This window comes from Lathyrus oleraceus, chromosome 1 (assembly GCF_024323335.1).
Source record: "Lathyrus oleraceus cultivar Zhongwan6 chromosome 1, CAAS_Psat_ZW6_1.0, whole genome shotgun sequence".
Taxonomy (NCBI): Eukaryota; Viridiplantae; Streptophyta; class Magnoliopsida; order Fabales; family Fabaceae; genus Lathyrus; species Lathyrus oleraceus.
Window position 1 is genome coordinate 391,455,946 of NC_066579.1, and position 17,580 is coordinate 391,473,525.

General features: G+C 34.7%; 2 protein-coding genes and 1 non-coding gene across 3 annotated transcripts; 1 reads left to right on the forward strand and 2 right to left on the reverse strand.

Moving 5' to 3' along the window:
• Positions 1 to 4,016: 4,016 nt before the first annotated feature.
• On the forward strand, positions 4,017 to 10,176 carry LOC127073838 (calmodulin-binding transcription activator 5). The gene is made up of 14 exons (XM_051015072.1): positions 4,017 to 4,185; positions 4,312 to 4,445; positions 5,208 to 5,333; positions 5,793 to 5,908; positions 6,103 to 6,191; positions 6,387 to 6,432; positions 6,822 to 6,993; positions 7,117 to 7,236; positions 7,331 to 7,389; positions 7,516 to 7,842; positions 7,930 to 8,627; positions 8,752 to 9,298; positions 9,382 to 9,690; positions 9,821 to 10,176. Exons 2-14 carry the CDS (start codon positions 4,379 to 4,381, stop codon positions 9,884 to 9,886), a joined length of 2,742 nt encoding a protein of 913 aa, XP_050871029.1. The 5' UTR covers positions 4,017 to 4,185; positions 4,312 to 4,378; the 3' UTR covers positions 9,887 to 10,176.
• A 3,858-nt stretch (positions 10,177 to 14,034) lies between these two features.
• On the reverse strand, positions 14,035 to 16,302 carry LOC127073849 (GTP-binding protein SAR1A). Its single transcript, XM_051015083.1, has 3 exons — positions 15,971 to 16,302; positions 15,739 to 15,870; positions 14,035 to 14,596 (listed from the first exon to the last, which is right to left on the reverse strand). The coding sequence occupies exons 1-3, from the start codon at positions 16,097 to 16,099 to the stop codon at positions 14,276 to 14,278; spliced, it is 582 nt and encodes a 193-aa protein (XP_050871040.1). The 5' UTR covers positions 16,100 to 16,302; the 3' UTR covers positions 14,035 to 14,275.
• LOC127116795 (small nucleolar RNA snoR83) lies at positions 14,720 to 14,841 on the reverse strand. Its single transcript, XR_007801582.1, has one exon. It is a non-coding gene; the product is annotated as a small nucleolar RNA snoR83 (small nucleolar RNA).
• Positions 16,303 to 17,580: the final 1,278 nt, after the last annotated feature.

Sequence of the window (17,580 nt, forward strand, 5' to 3'; positions counted from 1 at the left end):
GGTAACGAGCAGTGATTGAGTAGAAGCTATTGCTTGGAGTCTAGTGTAGTCTCCTTAGTGGGTCGTGCTCTGATAGATGTAACATCGGGATGGGATGTTTTACATGTTTTATTGTTGGTTGTGAACCATTTTACATGTAATGTGTTACATGATTGATGAGACTTCTATCCGCTGCGTATTATGCAAATGCTTATGTTTTGAATTAATAAAAGAGCATGACAGTTATATTGGTGAATGGTGTGATGTGTTTGTGTGACACCCTTAACGGCATAATTACTCTGATTTATATATGTTGTTTTAATTAAATATTTGGGGTAATTTAGAAGGGTGTTACATTGATCGCCAGTGATCATTTGTTCTCTTGTTGACTTTGTAACGTGTTAATAAAAAAATCTCAATTCTATATTTAGAATTGAGGGCATACGTACCCTAAGCGAGGACGATAGGGGAACTGCCTCAAAAAATCCGGTCTTGTTCTCTCTATCCCTTAACTCTTTAAATTCTGCATTAATCACTTTGTGTGTGAAATTGATCGTAAAATCAATATCACTTGATTGGTGTGCATATCAACTGTTCGATAAATTGTTTGAGTAAAATTCTGAAACATTCAACTTAAGTGAAATTGATACTTGGTGTGAAGTGCACGCCAAGTGTTCAACAAAATTAATTTCGCACAAACTTAGTAATATTTTCCTTGATCTCTTATTGTGTTGAGCATCATTAGAGGTAACGATATCAAGGATCATAGTAGTTAATTGATTGTTTTAGATAGGGGTTGGTTTTATCTATCTTATGTAATTCCATTCGGTTCACGTATATCCGATCTTTTCATTAACGGGATCGTTTAGACGATTTCAATCTAGGGTGCTTTCGCAACCGTTGAAAACATTTTTAAAAAGCGCTTAATTTCAAAACTGATCTATTCAACCCCCCTTCTAGATCGGTACTATCGTCTAACAAAAGATGAGGTGTACGTACATGTGCACAACATTCTCAAGTACTTGGATTGTCGGCCATATCCAACTTGTGGCCCGATACTTAACATCCATTAAAAAACATTTAACAATAAAATGAGTCTAATCTGGGGATCTAAGAGTGAAAAAAAATGGTTAGGATGCAACTATCCTCTCAACTCTCGAGTATTCTGATTGTCGGTCGTACTTAGTTGGTGGTTAGATGCTTGTCTCCCTCTAAGTACCAACGATTAAACTCGTCAAACAATTTCATAATTATAATAATCAATCAAATATATTCTTTTGCCTTAATGCACCATCCAGATCTTTCATCATCCATCATTTAATATCTTCAACATCATCATCATTTACCTCAGTGATATACTTTCTCTTTGGACAGAATATAATCTTTCTTTGGATCCCATACATATATTTGGGTTAATTACCAATATGGTTAAATACCTACCTCTGAACCAAGATCCTTTTTTTTATCTTTAGGCCATACCATGTATTGGTTCATGCCACTTTAGGCCATACCATGTATTGGTTCATGTCATCCTTTTTTCCTTTAGGCCATACCATATATTGGTTCATGCCATTTTTTTTCTAGCCATACCATATATTGGTTCATGTCATCTTTACTCTTAGGTTCAAATATATTTGCCCTATGGGTTCAAACAATATCAATCCCAGTTCAAACTATACCTTTCATCACTTCAATCATACCGTTTCATTCTTGTTTGCCTTATTAGTCCTAGTTGTTTAGGTAAACACCCATTTCATTTTCCGTCTTAGTTCCCAGAACTACGGAGCTCTGAATTTCTCATTGCACTATGAGAATACGTAGACACAAGGATTTGAATCCTTGGCGAGCATATTAATTATTAATTCTTCTTTCTCCAGTTATTCACCTTTCATCATTCATCATTCAATACCTTCAACTCTCATCATCAATGATATACTTTCTCTTTCTACCAAATACAATCTTTCTTTGGATTCCATAGATATCTTTGGGTTAATTACCATATGGTTAAATACCTACCTCTGAACCAAGAATTTTTTTATATCTTTTCGGTCATACCATGTATTGGTTCATGCCGCTTTAGGTCATACCATGTATTGGTTCATGCCACATTTTTCTTTTCGGTCATACCATGTATTGGTTCATGCCACCTTTTCTCATTGGTTTAGATATATCTTTCATATGGGTTCAAACAATATTATCCTTTGGTTCAAACCATACCTCAGTCACTTTCTTCTTTCATCTCCCACCATTAGTTCCACGAACTATGGAGCTTTGAATTCCTTATTGCATCATAATAATACATAGGCATGAGGGCCCCAATCCTCAACGAGCACATTAATTATTAAATTTTGTTTCTCCTTCTTATTAAGATCATTTCACAAGTAATCCTTATATAGTAACACTCATTCGAGCAAAGAACAATCAAAATGGTTTCTGTTGAGTACAACGAGTGTGAGGGATGCTTTGCATAACTGATTTCCTTGCCCTTTTCTCTTCCTCCGGATTTTATCGATGTTTTTCCTTTTCTTGGGGAATAAATAAAGTCTGATGGCGACTTTGTTGTATCTTCGAGCGTGCGGTGCGCTCGTGTATTTTTTGCGTAGCTTCAACATCACTTTTACAATTTCTGTTTTTAGTTAAGACAACGTTTTCTTACAATTTTTGCCCTTGGTTTAGACACCACATTTACCATTCTTTATCATTGGTTTAGACACCACCCTTACAATTCTTTCAGACATCACAATAATTTCTTTTCATAAAAGAAATATTATAAACCATTTCTTAGCAGTCATACTAACAACTTAGAGCATCTGAACCAAGATCAAACAGTTAGCATCAAAACACTTATAGGATACGATTATAACATCGTTCTTTAAAATCAACAAACAAATACTCATTTTCTACCCACGAACTACGAAGCTCTAATTTTCTCGTTGCACTATGGAAATGCGTATGCACATTATTTCAAAATCTTGGCGAACACATTAATTAAAAACTTATTTTTCCCTTAATTAAAACTAATTGCAAGTAACATTTAGATAATAACACTCATTTGCACAAAGAACAATTAAATGGTTCCCGTTGAGAAAAGAACAATCAAAATGATTCTCGTTAAATACAATGGATGTGAGGGGTGCTAATATTTTCCTCTTGCATAATTGGTTTTCTTACCCTTTTTCTCTTCCCTTTAGGTTTTATTGATATTTTTTTTCTCTTAGAATAAATTAAATTCAATGACAACTCTATTGTATTTCAAGCGTGCGATACACTCGTGTATTTTTCTCAACTCGACAACAAGATATTTATAAAGTTATTTAGTTTTGCAATCGTTCTGTTCCAAATGAATGATATTGAAATAGAAATTTTTTATAAATAAGTTTAGGTATATTGAAGTGTCTAATATCACTATTTTAGAGTTTTTAACAAATTATATGAATATTTAAAAAATATAAACAATTTATTTAAATTATTAAAAATATAAATAAAAAAAACCAACGAATTAAAATAGGTTATTTGCACGTGAATAGTCGGAAAATATAGTTTCCATTTGGTTGAGTCGTTGTAGTACTATGTCCATTCATATAAAGCTGCATGGATTAATGAAGTACGTAGGGCACGCAATCTTGGTCCCACATTTTATCGCAAAAATTATTTTCCCTCTACATCATGCAAATTATTCAACTAATATCCTATAGATTTTCTTATTATTATCTAATTTATTTATAATATAGATTTTTATACATTTATATTTTCTATTATATAAAAAGAAATAAAGTTATCTAATTTAAAATAATTTTAAAAAATTTTAAAAATTGAAATAACTTTATTTTTAACAAAATAATAAAATATGACTGTTAATTTGTGGAATAGATTACCATTGAATTTAGTAGGACTACAGTTCAATTCTCACAACTACGGTCGAGAGGGATTAAAAATATTTATTATTAGAACCGATTTCTGAATTGAATTAATTGATTAAGTGGTACAGTAAAAAATAATAATAATAAAAAAATGTACTAATAATTATGTCTCAAAAAAGTGTAATAATGATAGAAAAATGAAACCGGGAAAGAAACGAAAATAGAAAATAGAAAACGAAAAAAGTAACAGAAGAAGACCAAGAACAGAGTGTCATTAAATTCAGTTCCGGCGACTACTTTTTTTTCCTCTCTCATTCTTCTCCGTCATACCCATCTCCATAATTCGGTAAAGTTCTCATCTTTTCTTCTTTTTCTCTCTCATCCTCTTTTAATTTTTTGCCCCCTTTTTCTGTTCACAATTATTGACTCAATATTAACTGTTTTTTTGTACTTGATGACTTTAATGGTGTAGCTGGGAGGTTCTGAAGTGGGTGTGTTTGTGGTGAGAGGAGAAGGTTTTGTCATAGCCTTTTGTTGTGATGATGGCACAAAACTTAACGGGGCAGCTTGTTGGTTCAGAGATACATGGCTTCCACACTTTGAGTGGTACAAAGAAAAATTTATATGCATTCATCTCTTTCTGTTTGTTGGTTCTTCTTTGGATTATGCTCATAATTAAGTTCTTATTATGAAATTTTCCTTTTTATGTTCTTGTCTAGGTTACCTTGGTTTGATTTTGTTTATTTAATTGAAACTAGTTAGGTTGTTTTAGCTCATAAAGATGCAAGTGTGTGATTTTCAAATGCAACTTAGGAATAAAAAAAGTGTATCATGATTCATGACAACTCTTCTATGTTTTGTGTAGCCACTTTTTCCTTGTTCATTGATGAACTTGGTTTTAATTGGATTGACTTTTATATTACAAAAAAAAAAGCCTTTTCCATTTTCTATAGATGTTTCTGAAGAAGCTAGAAAAAACATAAACTAATTTCAACTTATGTTAAGAACTGTGAGTTGAAGTAGAAACAAATGGCTGCAGATTTAGTAATTGTTACTGGTTAGCATCTCATACAACTAATGGCTGCGGAGGATATTAATTTTGTGAGCTTTAATAGGGTGTTTAAACAATAGTGTTTTGACATAAAGCTAGAAGTAAAAACTAGCATACGCATATGGTAGACAAAGGAAGGAATTAAAAGATTAAATACTATGGATGTGATTTTGTAGCTTTACTTTTTTGGCTTAAATGGTAGAGAAACTTGAAATTTTAAAGACTTTTCTTATTGCTACAATTAGGAGTGGTAATATTGATCATCTATGTTAATTTGTTGTTCTGAAGTTTGTTTTTTTTTTCCGTATATGGCTCAGATCTTGATGTTGGGGATACCTTGGAGGAAGCAAAAAGCAGATGGCTTCGTCCTAATGAGATCCATGCCATTCTCAGCAATTACAAATATTTTACTATCCATGTCAAGCCATTGAATTTGCCCAAAAGTATATTGCTATCTGAAGTAACTTGACGTTTCTTGATTAGATTCGCATTTCCATATATACTATAAAATATGGTCAATCATGTTTTATTGTGTCTGTTTCAACTCCTATTTCTTAATTTGCATCGAACATTTTGATTTTCTTGCGTCCTACTCCAAAGAATTTAGTTTACATACTTCTAGACTCTTCAATTTTGGTTGAACCTTTTCTCTACAAATAGTAAATAAAAAGTAAAATAGAATAAGTGCATATGCATATTTATGCTTTATTCAGCTGATGTAAGGAATATAAAGTCTCCGATTGATTTCTGGCATTATTCTTTTGTAGAACTCTTAAATAGAATTTTGATTAAGCGGTTACTTTGCATATAAATGACATGTGTTCGCGTTATTATGGATTATACGATGTCAAACAGGATTTGAGTTGCCAATGCTAATTTTAACATAATTGTGTTTAAAACAGGTGGTACTGTTGTACTATTTGACCGCAAGATGCTTAGGAACTTTCGAAAAGATGGGCACAACTGGAAAAAGAAAAACGATGGGAAAACTGTTAAAGAAGCTCATGAGCACTTAAAAGTCAGGATTTTAATTTTCTTGGCTGTTTATTTAATGTTTTGTCAAAAGATTACACTTTTTATTTTCTACTGTAATCTTTTTCTTCCTAAATTTTTTGTTATACTTGATTCTAATGTTAGTTTGAGTTATTATAGATTAATGTATCTGATTGTTGACATATTTTCTGTTCATTCTTATTTCCCCCTATCAATCAGGTTGGTAATGAAGAGAGGATCCACGTATATTATGCACATGGCCAAGATTGCCCGAGCTTTGTTCGAAGATGTTATTGGCTGCTTGATAAGTATGTATATCAATGTTTATCTTAACCCTTAAGGTCTCAATTCCTATATATCATGTATGCATGTTCGTATTTGTGATCTAGGAATTAGTGGTGGTGTTTTATATTTCTTGCTTTATTTGTCTTCTTCTGTTAAACAAAATAAAACAAAGTCGGCAAATAGTCAGACGACTTACGATTGTTGTTGTTTTCTTTCAGGAGTCTGGAGCACATAGTCCTTGTTCATTACCGTGAAACACAGGAGGTCGTGTTAATCATTTTCTTTCTTCCTTTTTGTTTTAAAAATTTAACTCGGCCTGAAAAATAATGATGTTTGTGTTGCTTTGCCTGATACAAAAACCTATGTGTTTCTTTGGGTCTTGTGATGCATTTTTATAGCCTTGTTTACCAATGAATGTGTTTACAAACTTCGATGAAAATGGATTTATAGCAAGTATATCCATGTTTGTATTTTCATAGGTTGAAACCACTGAAATTTGAACAAAAATAACCGTTCATGCTCACTTTAGAGGAGCCTTGTCTTCCAAGTCCTATGATGATTGATGGATATTTGTGATTGATGCTTTACCATGTGATCTATTTATTGAATAAAATTTGGCTTGCTAACGTTCATTAGGTTGTGGATTGATACAGTCTCAAGGCTCTCCTATTACACCGGCAAGTTCATTAGGTTGTGGATTGACACAGTCTCAAGGCTCTCCTGTTACACCAGTAAATTCAAATTCGAGCTCTATTTCTGATCCAACTACGTCGTGGATTCCATTAGAAGACTTAGATTCTGGAACCAATAGTGCTTTTACTAATGGTGAGAAATGATATCTAGATAATTGTTGTTTTATTTTGTTATTGTTGTCATAGGTACTGTTGTTTTCTTTCCATGACTATGCGTACATATTTTCATTCCATTTACTGTTTTGGAGAAAAACAGGACTGGATAGAAATCCAACAGGTAGAAGTCTTGAACAGAAGCTCCATGAGATCAATACACTTGATTGGGATGACCTGGTGGCTTCTCATGTTAATACCACTACTATACCTAATGGAGGAGGTAATTGTTTGTGCAAATGTGCTTTATCAGAACCAGTGGCTTGTTGAGAAAGAACCTTACTTACAATTTAATACTTTAATTTAAAATTTGGCAGGAAACGAACCACATTTCTATCAACAAAATCAAATCTTAATGAATGGAAGTGTTATCAATGTAAGATAATTTTTCCTTTCATTTGTGTTGTTATCTATTCTGCTCTATGTTGAGCTATCTCATTTCATTTATGTTTTGTGGATGGTGTTATGGTGCCACTAACCGATACAGAGTTTTTATGACCAGGTTGCTGGTGGTCCTTCTGCAGAAGAATGTGTTAACCCTCAGAAGAATCATGCAATCACTTTGGGCTGTGGTGATTCCGTGGAGGACACTTTAGTCAATGAAGGCTTGCAAAGTCAGAACAGCTTTGGAGTATGGATGAATAATGCCATATCTGATATACCATGTTCTGCAGACGCATCAGCTCTTGAATCATCAATTGCTTCATCTGGTCATGATTCATTTTCATCCCTGCCGATGGACAATAATCAGCAACCTTCACTTTCGGAACAAGTGTTTCATCTCACTGAAGTGGCCCCTGCATGGGCTTCTTCCACTGAAAAAACAAAGGTTTCCTTTTGCTTTTTCTCATATGTGTGTTTGCTACCATTCTTTTGTAATTATAACTGAACATTCATGTAGCTTTACTTCTTGCAGGTCCTGGTAACTGGATATTTTCACAATGATTATCAACACTTTGCGAAGTCCAATCTAGTGTGCGTCTGTGGCGAAACAAGTGTTCCTGCAGAAATTGTTCAGGTTGGAGTTTACCGATGCTGGGTAATGCCGCATTCTCCAGGATTCGTAAATCTCTATTTGAGCTTTGATGGCCATAAGCCTATTAGCCAAGTTGTTAATTTTGAGTATCGTACTCCTATTTTGCACGACCCTACTTCTTCGATGGAAGAAACATACAACTGGATTGAGTTTCGACTTCAGATGAGGCTTTCTAATTTGCTTTTTACAACGCAAAAGACCCTTGACTTTTTCTCTAGTAAAGTATCACCTACTGCACTCAAAGAGACAAAAAAATTTGCCTCCAAAACAATATTTATTTCCAAAAGTTTGCAACACTTTATGAAGTCGTCCGAGGCAAACACAACTCCATTTCCGCAAGCAAAAAATACCTTTTTTGAAATTGCTTTGAAGAACAAATTAAGGGAATGGCTTTTGGAACGAATTGTACTAGGATGTAAGACTGCGGAGTATGATGCACAAGGGCAAGGTGTGATTCATCTGTGTACACTTTTGGGATATACTTGGGCTATTACATTATTTTCATGGTCAGGCTTGTCGCTCGATTTCCGTGACAAATTTGGATGGACAGCTCTTCATTGGGCAGCATACAATGGAATGTATGATGATCAATGTGATTTTATTATTAATACTTTCTTTATATGCATTTTATCCTTCTAATCTAGTAATAAGCCTGAACGAACATATTGTTGTCTGTTCGTTTGATTCGAAATTTATCTTCAGGGAGAAAATGGTTGCAACTCTGTTGTCTTGTGGGGCAAGGCCTAACTTGGTGACAGATCCGACTCCACAAATTCCCGGTGGCTGTACTGCTGCTGACCTTGCTTACATGAATGGATATGATGGTTTAGCCGCTTATCTTTCGGAAAAGTGTTTGGTTGAGCAGTTCAATGACATGAGCTTAGCTGGAAATATCAGTGGTTCACTCGAAACCACCACGACTGATCCAGTAAATCCAGAGAACCTTACCGAGGACCAATTGTACCTAAAGGATACATTGGCAGCTTACCGAACAACAGCTGAAGCAGCAGCGCGCATACAAGCTGCGTTTAGAGAACACTCACTGAAATTGCGTTATAAGTCAGTTCAATTTAGCAGCCCGGAGGAGGAAGCTCGCCAAATAGTAGCAGCAATGAAGATTCAACATGCCTTTCGCAACTTTGAGACAAGGAAAACGATGGCAGCCGCTGTTCATATTCAGCATAGATTTCGTACGTGGAAGTTGCGTAGAGAGTTTCTCCACATGCGACGTCAGGCTATAAAAATTCAAGTAAGAGTTGCTCTTTCCATATCTTTTTTACTAAATAATATACATAATCCTGAAAAGCTTGATTGCTTTTATTTTCAACGCAGGCTGCATTCAGGGGCTTTCAAGTGCGTAGGCAATATCGTAAGATTTTATGGTCTGTTGGAATTCTTGAGAAAGCAATTCTGCGTTGGCGTTTAAAGAGAAAAGGTTTCCGCGGGCTTGAGGTAAATCCTGTCGAAGACATGATAAATGAGAAGCATGAAAGCGATGTAGAAGAAGACTTCTTTAAGACGGGTAGGAAACAAGCAGAAGAACGTGTTGAGAGGTCCGTGGTACGTGTACAAGCAATGTTCCGATCGAAGAAAGCACAACAAGAGTATAGCAGGATGAAGATGGCCCATAGTCAAGCAAAGGTGATTAAAATAAGATTATTCATATTTTGACAACAAAAATCGACAACAGTTTGGATGCTTAACGCGTTCAAATATTTGGTTAATTACGTTCAAATATTTTTTATTTACTTGTTAGAATTGTTTTGTGCAGCTGGAACTTGAATTGGAAGACCTTCTCAATTCTGATGTGGACGTGTTAACAACAAAGACAGCATAGGTTCCTATGAAAGGTTTATGTTTCTGAGATGCAGTCAACTCCTTTAGACTTGTGTAATAATTTGGTGCTTTTTTTTCTGTATAGCATGTAGATCCTGTAAATTTCATAGTGTGTAATTTCAACGTATGATGACCCTTTCAAAATGCTTTAATATCTTGAAATGGGGTCATCTTTGAAGCTTTCAACTTAATTAGGTGTTTGGTGGATGCTTATGAGGCCTTCTTTAATGTGATTAGACATAATTGTTGTCAGCACTTTTATGTTTTGATAAAGCTTCAACTTTATAGTGAGTGATTAATGTCTCTCCACATATACATGTGGAATGGAACGCTGGCATAATTGATTACATTATGGTTCCATAATCCATTCCACCTTGTTCTAATTGGAGAAACAAAATTCGCCACTTTTCTAGGCATGCTATTTTCCCTTTTCTTACAATCATAATCTACAATACCAAACAGTTCTCCAAATTCACTAAATTAATTATCCAACTAAGCTTTAGTTAGTTTTAGAATTTTCGCCTGCACCTCCTAGTCGCTTAAATTGCGGCATTTGACTTGTCTTCATTGCAACATCCAACGTCTTTGTGTTACGTTTGAAGAGGTGGATTTAGTTTCATCCAACACATTGGTTTGCCTTCGTTGCAGCCTTCAACATCTTCATTGTGTTGAGTTTGTAGGGATGGATTTAATCTAACATTGTTTAGAGATATAGCATTTGTTGTATAGCGATAACTTTTTAACAGACACCTTTATTTTGGAGAGACACCTTTATTTTGCCAAAATTTAGTTCGGAGATGCATCTCCGTATGAATATAAGGTTTATCTGGAGATGTAACTCCGTAAAAACCCTTAATTTAAAATTCGTTTACATTTAGAGAGTTGTCCGGAGACACATCTCCGAACGCTTTTGTTTCATATACATGCACCATACCATTCCCTCTTCCTTCTTCATTTTCTAAAAAGTCACTCACTCAAAAAATACCATTTGAGCTCTTTTGCTGCAAATCATTTTCAACCCCTATTTGAGGAAGTTTCATTAAGTTCACTTCATTCTACTTCATTTGCGCAAAGGGACTCACTTCATCCAAGCGTCTCGTCCGCAACTTTTATTTGATAAGTTTCTCTTTTCATTCTTTTGTTGTGTTTTGATTGATGTTTTAGGTAACATAAGTTGTTTAAGCTACATTACATATTAGTGCAGTCGAAATAAGTAGTTTATAGGGACATGCATTGGCATTTGATTGGAGGTTAGGGCAGCAATGGTGTTTCTGCCATGATTGAAAATCGCGACTTCATCCGAAGATGTATGTCTGGACTATTTTCGAAAATGTATCTTCGGATTTATATCTGGCTGAATTCTGGTTGAATTTTTTATGTGACTTTCTGGTTTTAACGCGAGTGCAATATTTTAAAACAATCTTGGTAGAATTAGGCTTAGACGTGTGTCTCATACTGCGTATGTACGACGTGAGAGGGTCGCGGCCACGAGTCGATGATAACTTGTTTGATGGTTCACAACGTCAAGGTTTGCAACCATCTGATTATACTTCTCGTAGTCGTCTGTCTTAGGCCTTACTTCACGGGACCATGTGTCCCAAAGGATGAAGAACCTAAAGTCGTTGTTGATGTCCTTGTTGAGAGTTATCCAGGAGGCCTATTTGACACATCTTTACTTCATCCCTATGGAGACCGTGCTACTAGGCATATATGGAACAGAGAGGTATATTTACTTACTTTTGCATTACATATGTTTTAAAGTAATAAAATCACAAGATATATTTTTTACATGAGCGTTTGTGTTTAAAATCAGTAAACCACGACAGGAAGATATTGGATTTGGAAACAATCCGACGTTGATTGGTTCAGGAATGATATCTTGTATTCTGGTCTTGCCAGTTTATGTGATGTTTTGTACATGACCATAAACCATGGCATGCGAGCGACATTTGTAGAGAGATGTAATTCAGAGACGCCATTTTTCCACCTTCCTTTTAGCGAGATGACCATCAACTTGGATGACGTCTCATGTCTCATGCATCTTCCCATCAGGGGAAAATTACCGGACCATGGAAGGCTCGGTCGAGAGGAAGCTAGCGAGATGCTAGTTACATATTTGGAGGCTGACCCAACAGAGACCGTAAATGAGTTAACTGACACCGGAGGTGCTCATTCTAGATTTAAATTCTTGGAAGAATTGTATAAAGACCACTTGTAGATGTCAACGATGATGATATGCAGGTTTAGTACCATCGACAATGTGCATTGATGTGTTACCTCTTATTTCTGGTTGGCACGTCCATTTTTGTGGACAAAAGTGAAATCTATGTCGATGTGGTATATCTTAAATACTCCATCGAATTGACGAAGATTCATGAGTACAAATTGGGGGTCGCATGTTTGGTCTACCTGCACTCGAAGTTGTGTGAGGATTATCTTTGGAAGACAAAACAGATGACAAGAAGTTTCACATTGTTTACGGTAATTTACTATTACTAATATTTTCATAAATATTTTGTTCCACTTATTATTGATATTTTATCTGAATCATTTTCAGAGATGGATCATCTCCCACTTTTCCTGCATCACTAGATGAGAACTTGTGCATACATACACTGAGGATTGGCCATATGATGTCGCCTTTGTATCTTATAGTAAGAATAATGAGATTGAGCCATTTCTGGTGTATTTTAACTGTCATGTAGCAGATGACATTGCTTTCTGCCCATACGGCGATCATCACCAGACGCGTCAGGTTGACCTCATTTCGTTATACTCCTGATGGCTAGCATGTGGGTCATGTCTGATGAATACGTATCTACCCGAGCAAGTGATGCGCTAGTTTGAGTATCTGCAGATTATTCCAAGACACCCCTCGGTGTCCGCTCCTCCCACTATCCGTCGCAGAGATCTTGATGTGATACTTGAGAATTTCGAGAGTTACTTGGTACTAGAAGAGTATCGCAGGTTGCTAACTTTTGTACAATGGGCTTATGTTGACGGTTACATGACATTGTTCTGTAGGTCTCACACCCTATCATGACACCATAGACTCATGGAATACCACTTAGACCTTCTAATCATGAGATACTGGAGGCTAGGAATGACCACACACATGACATGAACAACGTTTGTCGGTATATTGTAGAAATGACGAGATCAGACATAGATGCATGACTTTTTATGGAAGCAACCCCCAGTTGGTCCTCGTAGAAGGCATTATTGCGGAGGCACAGAGTGTCTTGCAAAACAGGGGGAGAAGTCGGGGGTTAGATATACTCAGTAGGTTATGTTTGATTGTATTATTTTTTGTATTTTTGAAACAAGTTATGTATGATTGGTAAATTTTGATTTTACTTTAATTAATATGTAACTTTTTACTTTCATTTTATTTTAATATAATTTTATTTTATTTTGATTTTACTTTAATATAACTTATCCTCAAAAAATTATAATGTTAGAATAATGTTGTTGCCTTGAAATCATTAAGTGGGATTTCCGGAGATGTATATCCAAAATATCCACTATCTGTATTTAACACGCTTACAATACATTTTAAATGATTTCAGAGGATCTTTCAGAGATGTGTCTTCGGATACACCCCCATAAAATTTACCAAGATGTATCTCCAGACCATATTTTAGAAGAAAAAAATGGTGTGTATGTTTGAATTACAAAAGTTGTTGTGATTTAAGGTGCGTTCGGAGATCGAACATAGGAAGATCATTTTTTAATTTCCAGAAGTGTAAAACGCATCTTAAGAGTGAAAACAACATTTTCTTTATTATATTTACAAATATGGGCAATGCTTAATTTACAAACTGATTTTGTATGAATGAATCAGATCCCATAAATTTTAAGAGTTTGGGGTTTAGATGAGACCAATAAGTACCTCCATTTGTTTAGGATATCAATTTGATATTCAAATTATGAATGTATATATGAGTTGGTGTAATATAAGAACTTCAACATTCAACTCATAAATCAAACAAACAAAATAAGTCTCCAAAATTTGGCCTCCTCCTCATACAAAGTTGAAGTGTAACTATGTTTGCATAAAGCTTTTTAGCATTAACAAAGTATTGAAACTAACATTGTCATAAAATCCTAGTCATATCATAAGGTAGATAAGATAAAACACTGCTTCCATTAACATGTAAGAGGAAAAAACTGTATTAAGATTCTTCAAAATTATTTAAGTTTCTGCCAAGCCATTCCATCCTACAACATAAGTACTTCAAAAAAAACCTCTACAGATACAAATGTTATTGCCATGTAATATTACTGCAACTTGTATCAAATAATCCAATCAAAAGCAAAAACAAAAGGTAAATAACTTGTGATTTAACTGCACAACAGTGCCTAGTTTGACCAGCAAACAGATTGGACTCTACTTGATATATTGTGAAAGCCACTGGAACCCATCGCCATATCCCATCTTGCGGACAATGCTGCACATGAATACTTCAAGAGGTCGAACGTTGGAGTCTATAAGATTCACCTTTCCTTTACCGGTGGTGAAATTGGTTAAGCCCAGATGAAATCGTAGCTCGTCTTCTGAAGACGCATACGGGATGTCAATCTTGTTTCCTAGAATAAGAAATGGAACATTTGCCAAGGATTCGTCTGAGAGCAAGGCATCAAGCTCCTTCTTAGATTCTGCAAACCTCTCTTTGTCGTAGGCATCGACTAGGTAAACTACCGCATCCACCTGGACAATCAGTCGGGTCAAAACAGTCTCACAAGTGCTTATGCAAATAGATAAGTTTAAACAAGTCAATTCAAAACTTCGTCTTCGAGTGCTTAAAAGAGATGATTAAATTCATTAAAAAGTACATGTGTGGAAGGCAACTAGTAAACACCTCCTGAAGGGTTTAAAGAGGTGCTATCAGCGAAACTTCCTGTTACTCTATGCCTCCCATGAATCAGATAAATACAAAGAGCTTTATCTGGGATTATGAAGGCTTAAACTTCTGAATCAGTGAACACTTGTGTAAAATTCAGTCAATAATTATGCTACAATAAATTATTAGCAAGAATGAATCATAAAAAATTGCACAAATCCAGAATCTAAAACGTAGATGCTGAAAATTTCAAATATTTATAGCAACGGCAACAAAAGATCGACACATATACAACAAGAAGTAACACCTAGGAAACACTAATACAGACACAACACTAACATACATGACACCAGACACGACACTAACAAGTCAACTAATTTGAGAAAATTAATGATTTGAATGTAATCACATGTGTTGATATCATGTTAGTGTATGACACAAATATGTGTCGGTGCTACAGAGAGTGACACTAATTAACAAGCCAGCACGGGCAGAAAGTCATAAATAACAAAACAAAACAATACATTTTTTTTAAGAAATGCTATTTGAATGGAAAAACAATCAATTAAGCTCCTAAAGAAGCTACAAAGTAATTGAGTTTTTGAACATCTTAGTTGCATTGCATCATTACTAGAAATTCCCAAGCACTAGATACAACATTGACACCTATACTAATTTAAGAAAATTAAGTGTTGAATGTGCCGCCGTAGTCGAAACTGACACATGTCAGACCTTAGACACACTTTCATCCATAGTGTTGGCACAACATAGATCATAACCTTGACAAGCAATAGAGCTTCAAAAATAAAACAGCACAGAAGCTATCAACAGCTATTGGAAGCTATTTTCCAATCAGCACAGAAGGCACTAACAAAAACACCTCCCACAAACCATCACCACAAACAAATCCCACTTCCATAAACTCAAAATCACACCATGATTTGCAATTTAAAAAAACAAGAAATTGATAATCAACCGAAAGAAAGATCTAAACCCAAATCAAACAGACCTTAGCATAATAGTCTTTCCAAACTCTACGAGCAATTTGATGACCACCCAAATCAAAAGCTTTAAACTTGATCTTTCCGATACTCAATTCCTCCGAAGTGGGATGTTGGGTCGGCTGATGTTGAACTAATCTCTGCAACAAAAATCGAAAAACGTTATAAAAAAAAATCAGATTTTTATTCAAAAATCGAATTTTGATGATGAAGGGTTAAAGATGGAAAGGATTAATTAACCTCATCTTTGAGCATGTGAAGAAGGGTAGTTTTGCCGGCATTATCAAGACCAAGGAAGAGGATCTTGGCTTCTTTTTGCCAGAGACCAAGGGAAGCAAGAATGCCATAAAACCAATCGAAGAAGAACATAATTGGTAATTAGAGAGAGATCTAAACCCAAAACTTGAGAAGGAATGGGTTAGTTTGAAATCTGAGATGGGGGATCGAAGGAATGAAGAGGAAGAAACCGCAACAGATCCCACAGAGAGATCACGTGTCTCAGGCTCTGTCTGTTCTCTTGGCTACTTCAGCTTTGCAAAACTCATGTGAATTTAACCTCACACCCCCAAAATTAAACATGCCACCACTTGGGATGGTTTGACTAAAATAATTTTTAAATAAAAAATACTTAAATGTATTTTGATTCTCCTAAATTTATTTTTTTAATCTTTTAGCCTTAAAATTTTTGAAACCAATGGCCTTGTAATATCTTTTCTATTTGAAAGTCCATAAATACTTTATTTTATAAACATTAAATTTGGTTCTATACAAAACAATGTAAGACTAATCCATTAAAAAATGTTCAAAACTGAAATGTTGTAAATATAAAAAGTTTGGTATGATTCAATGTGTGTCGGATCATTTTATTTCCTGCCACCATTCAGCCACAAGTTGTATTTACTTATGTATGTTACACGATGTTGTCATTATATTGTATGAGTTCATATGTTGCAAAGATGATTTGGAAGTAACATGTAATGTTATATAGTTAGGAGTGTGTTTTTATGCTCGGATTAAAGGAGACTAGAGGAGGAGTGAACAATGTAGTTTTATGTAGCTAATCATTATGGAACGAATGATGCCATCCAAATAACATCACCCACTTGAACTGTTTACCTTAACATTATATTGAAGTCAAGGTTGAAAATCCATTATATGCAGAGATGGGTGCATTAGTTAAATTTAGCCACAATAGACGAAAACTATGATAATAGGAAGATTAGAAAGACTTGCACAAAGTTTGGACTTTTAGTACATTAGAGATTTGGGCTTACATGTATATTGAAGTCATATGTCAAATATGATGGAAGAGCTTTCGCAGTTCAAAAATCTGATAATACATAGAGAAAGAATTAAAACTGTGTAAAATTTGCACATGCATAAAATTTGCAATTTAGCTTACCAACAACAGAGGGAGAGTGAGAGACTTAAACAAAACTTGGACTTGATTATTGAGTGTGTGCATCAAATATGGGGAACTCTAATGTATCACAAGTGACCTACAGTCTGTCATACAGTGACTTGCATCAATTATTAAACACAGATTGTCAAATTAATTTGACTAAGTAATTTAAATCTTAGGGTATGTTAGTGAGATACCCCAAAAAAGCCAGACATTTACATGTTCCTTTGAGTATTTTTTAATGGATTAGTCTCACATCGTTTTGTATAGAAACAAATTTAATGTTTATAAAGCAAATGCATTTACGGACATTCAAATAGAAAACGCACTATAAGTATATGAGTCATAAATTCATTGGTTTCAAAAAAAATTTGGTTGTTTAATATTATTGTCCAATTATATATTGACATGTGCCACATAGTAATTATATTTTTAAATTAATTAATTT

Excerpts from the sequence above, each read along its gene's own strand:
- LOC127073838 (XM_051015072.1), top strand. The coding sequence starts at position 4,379 with ATGATGGCACAAAACTTAACGGGGCAGCTTGTTGGTTCAGAGATACAT. Across the intron at positions 7,390-7,515 it reads TGAATGGAAGTGTTATCAAT|GTTGCTGGTGGTCCTTCTGC; the intron begins GTAAGATAATTT and ends TTTTATGACCAG. Across the intron at positions 9,691-9,820 it reads TGGCCCATAGTCAAGCAAAG|CTGGAACTTGAATTGGAAGA; the intron begins GTGATTAAAATA and ends TGTTTTGTGCAG.
- LOC127073849 (XM_051015083.1), bottom strand. The coding sequence starts at position 16,099 with ATGTTCTTCTTCGATTGGTTTTATGGCATTCTTGCTTCCCTTGGTCTC. Across the intron at positions 15,871-15,970 it reads TTCACATGCTCAAAGATGAG|AGATTAGTTCAACATCAGCC; the intron begins GTTAATTAATCC and ends TTTTTGTTGCAG. Across the intron at positions 14,597-15,738 it reads GGAAAGACTATTATGCTAAG|GTGGATGCGGTAGTTTACCT; the intron begins GTCTGTTTGATT and ends CTGATTGTCCAG.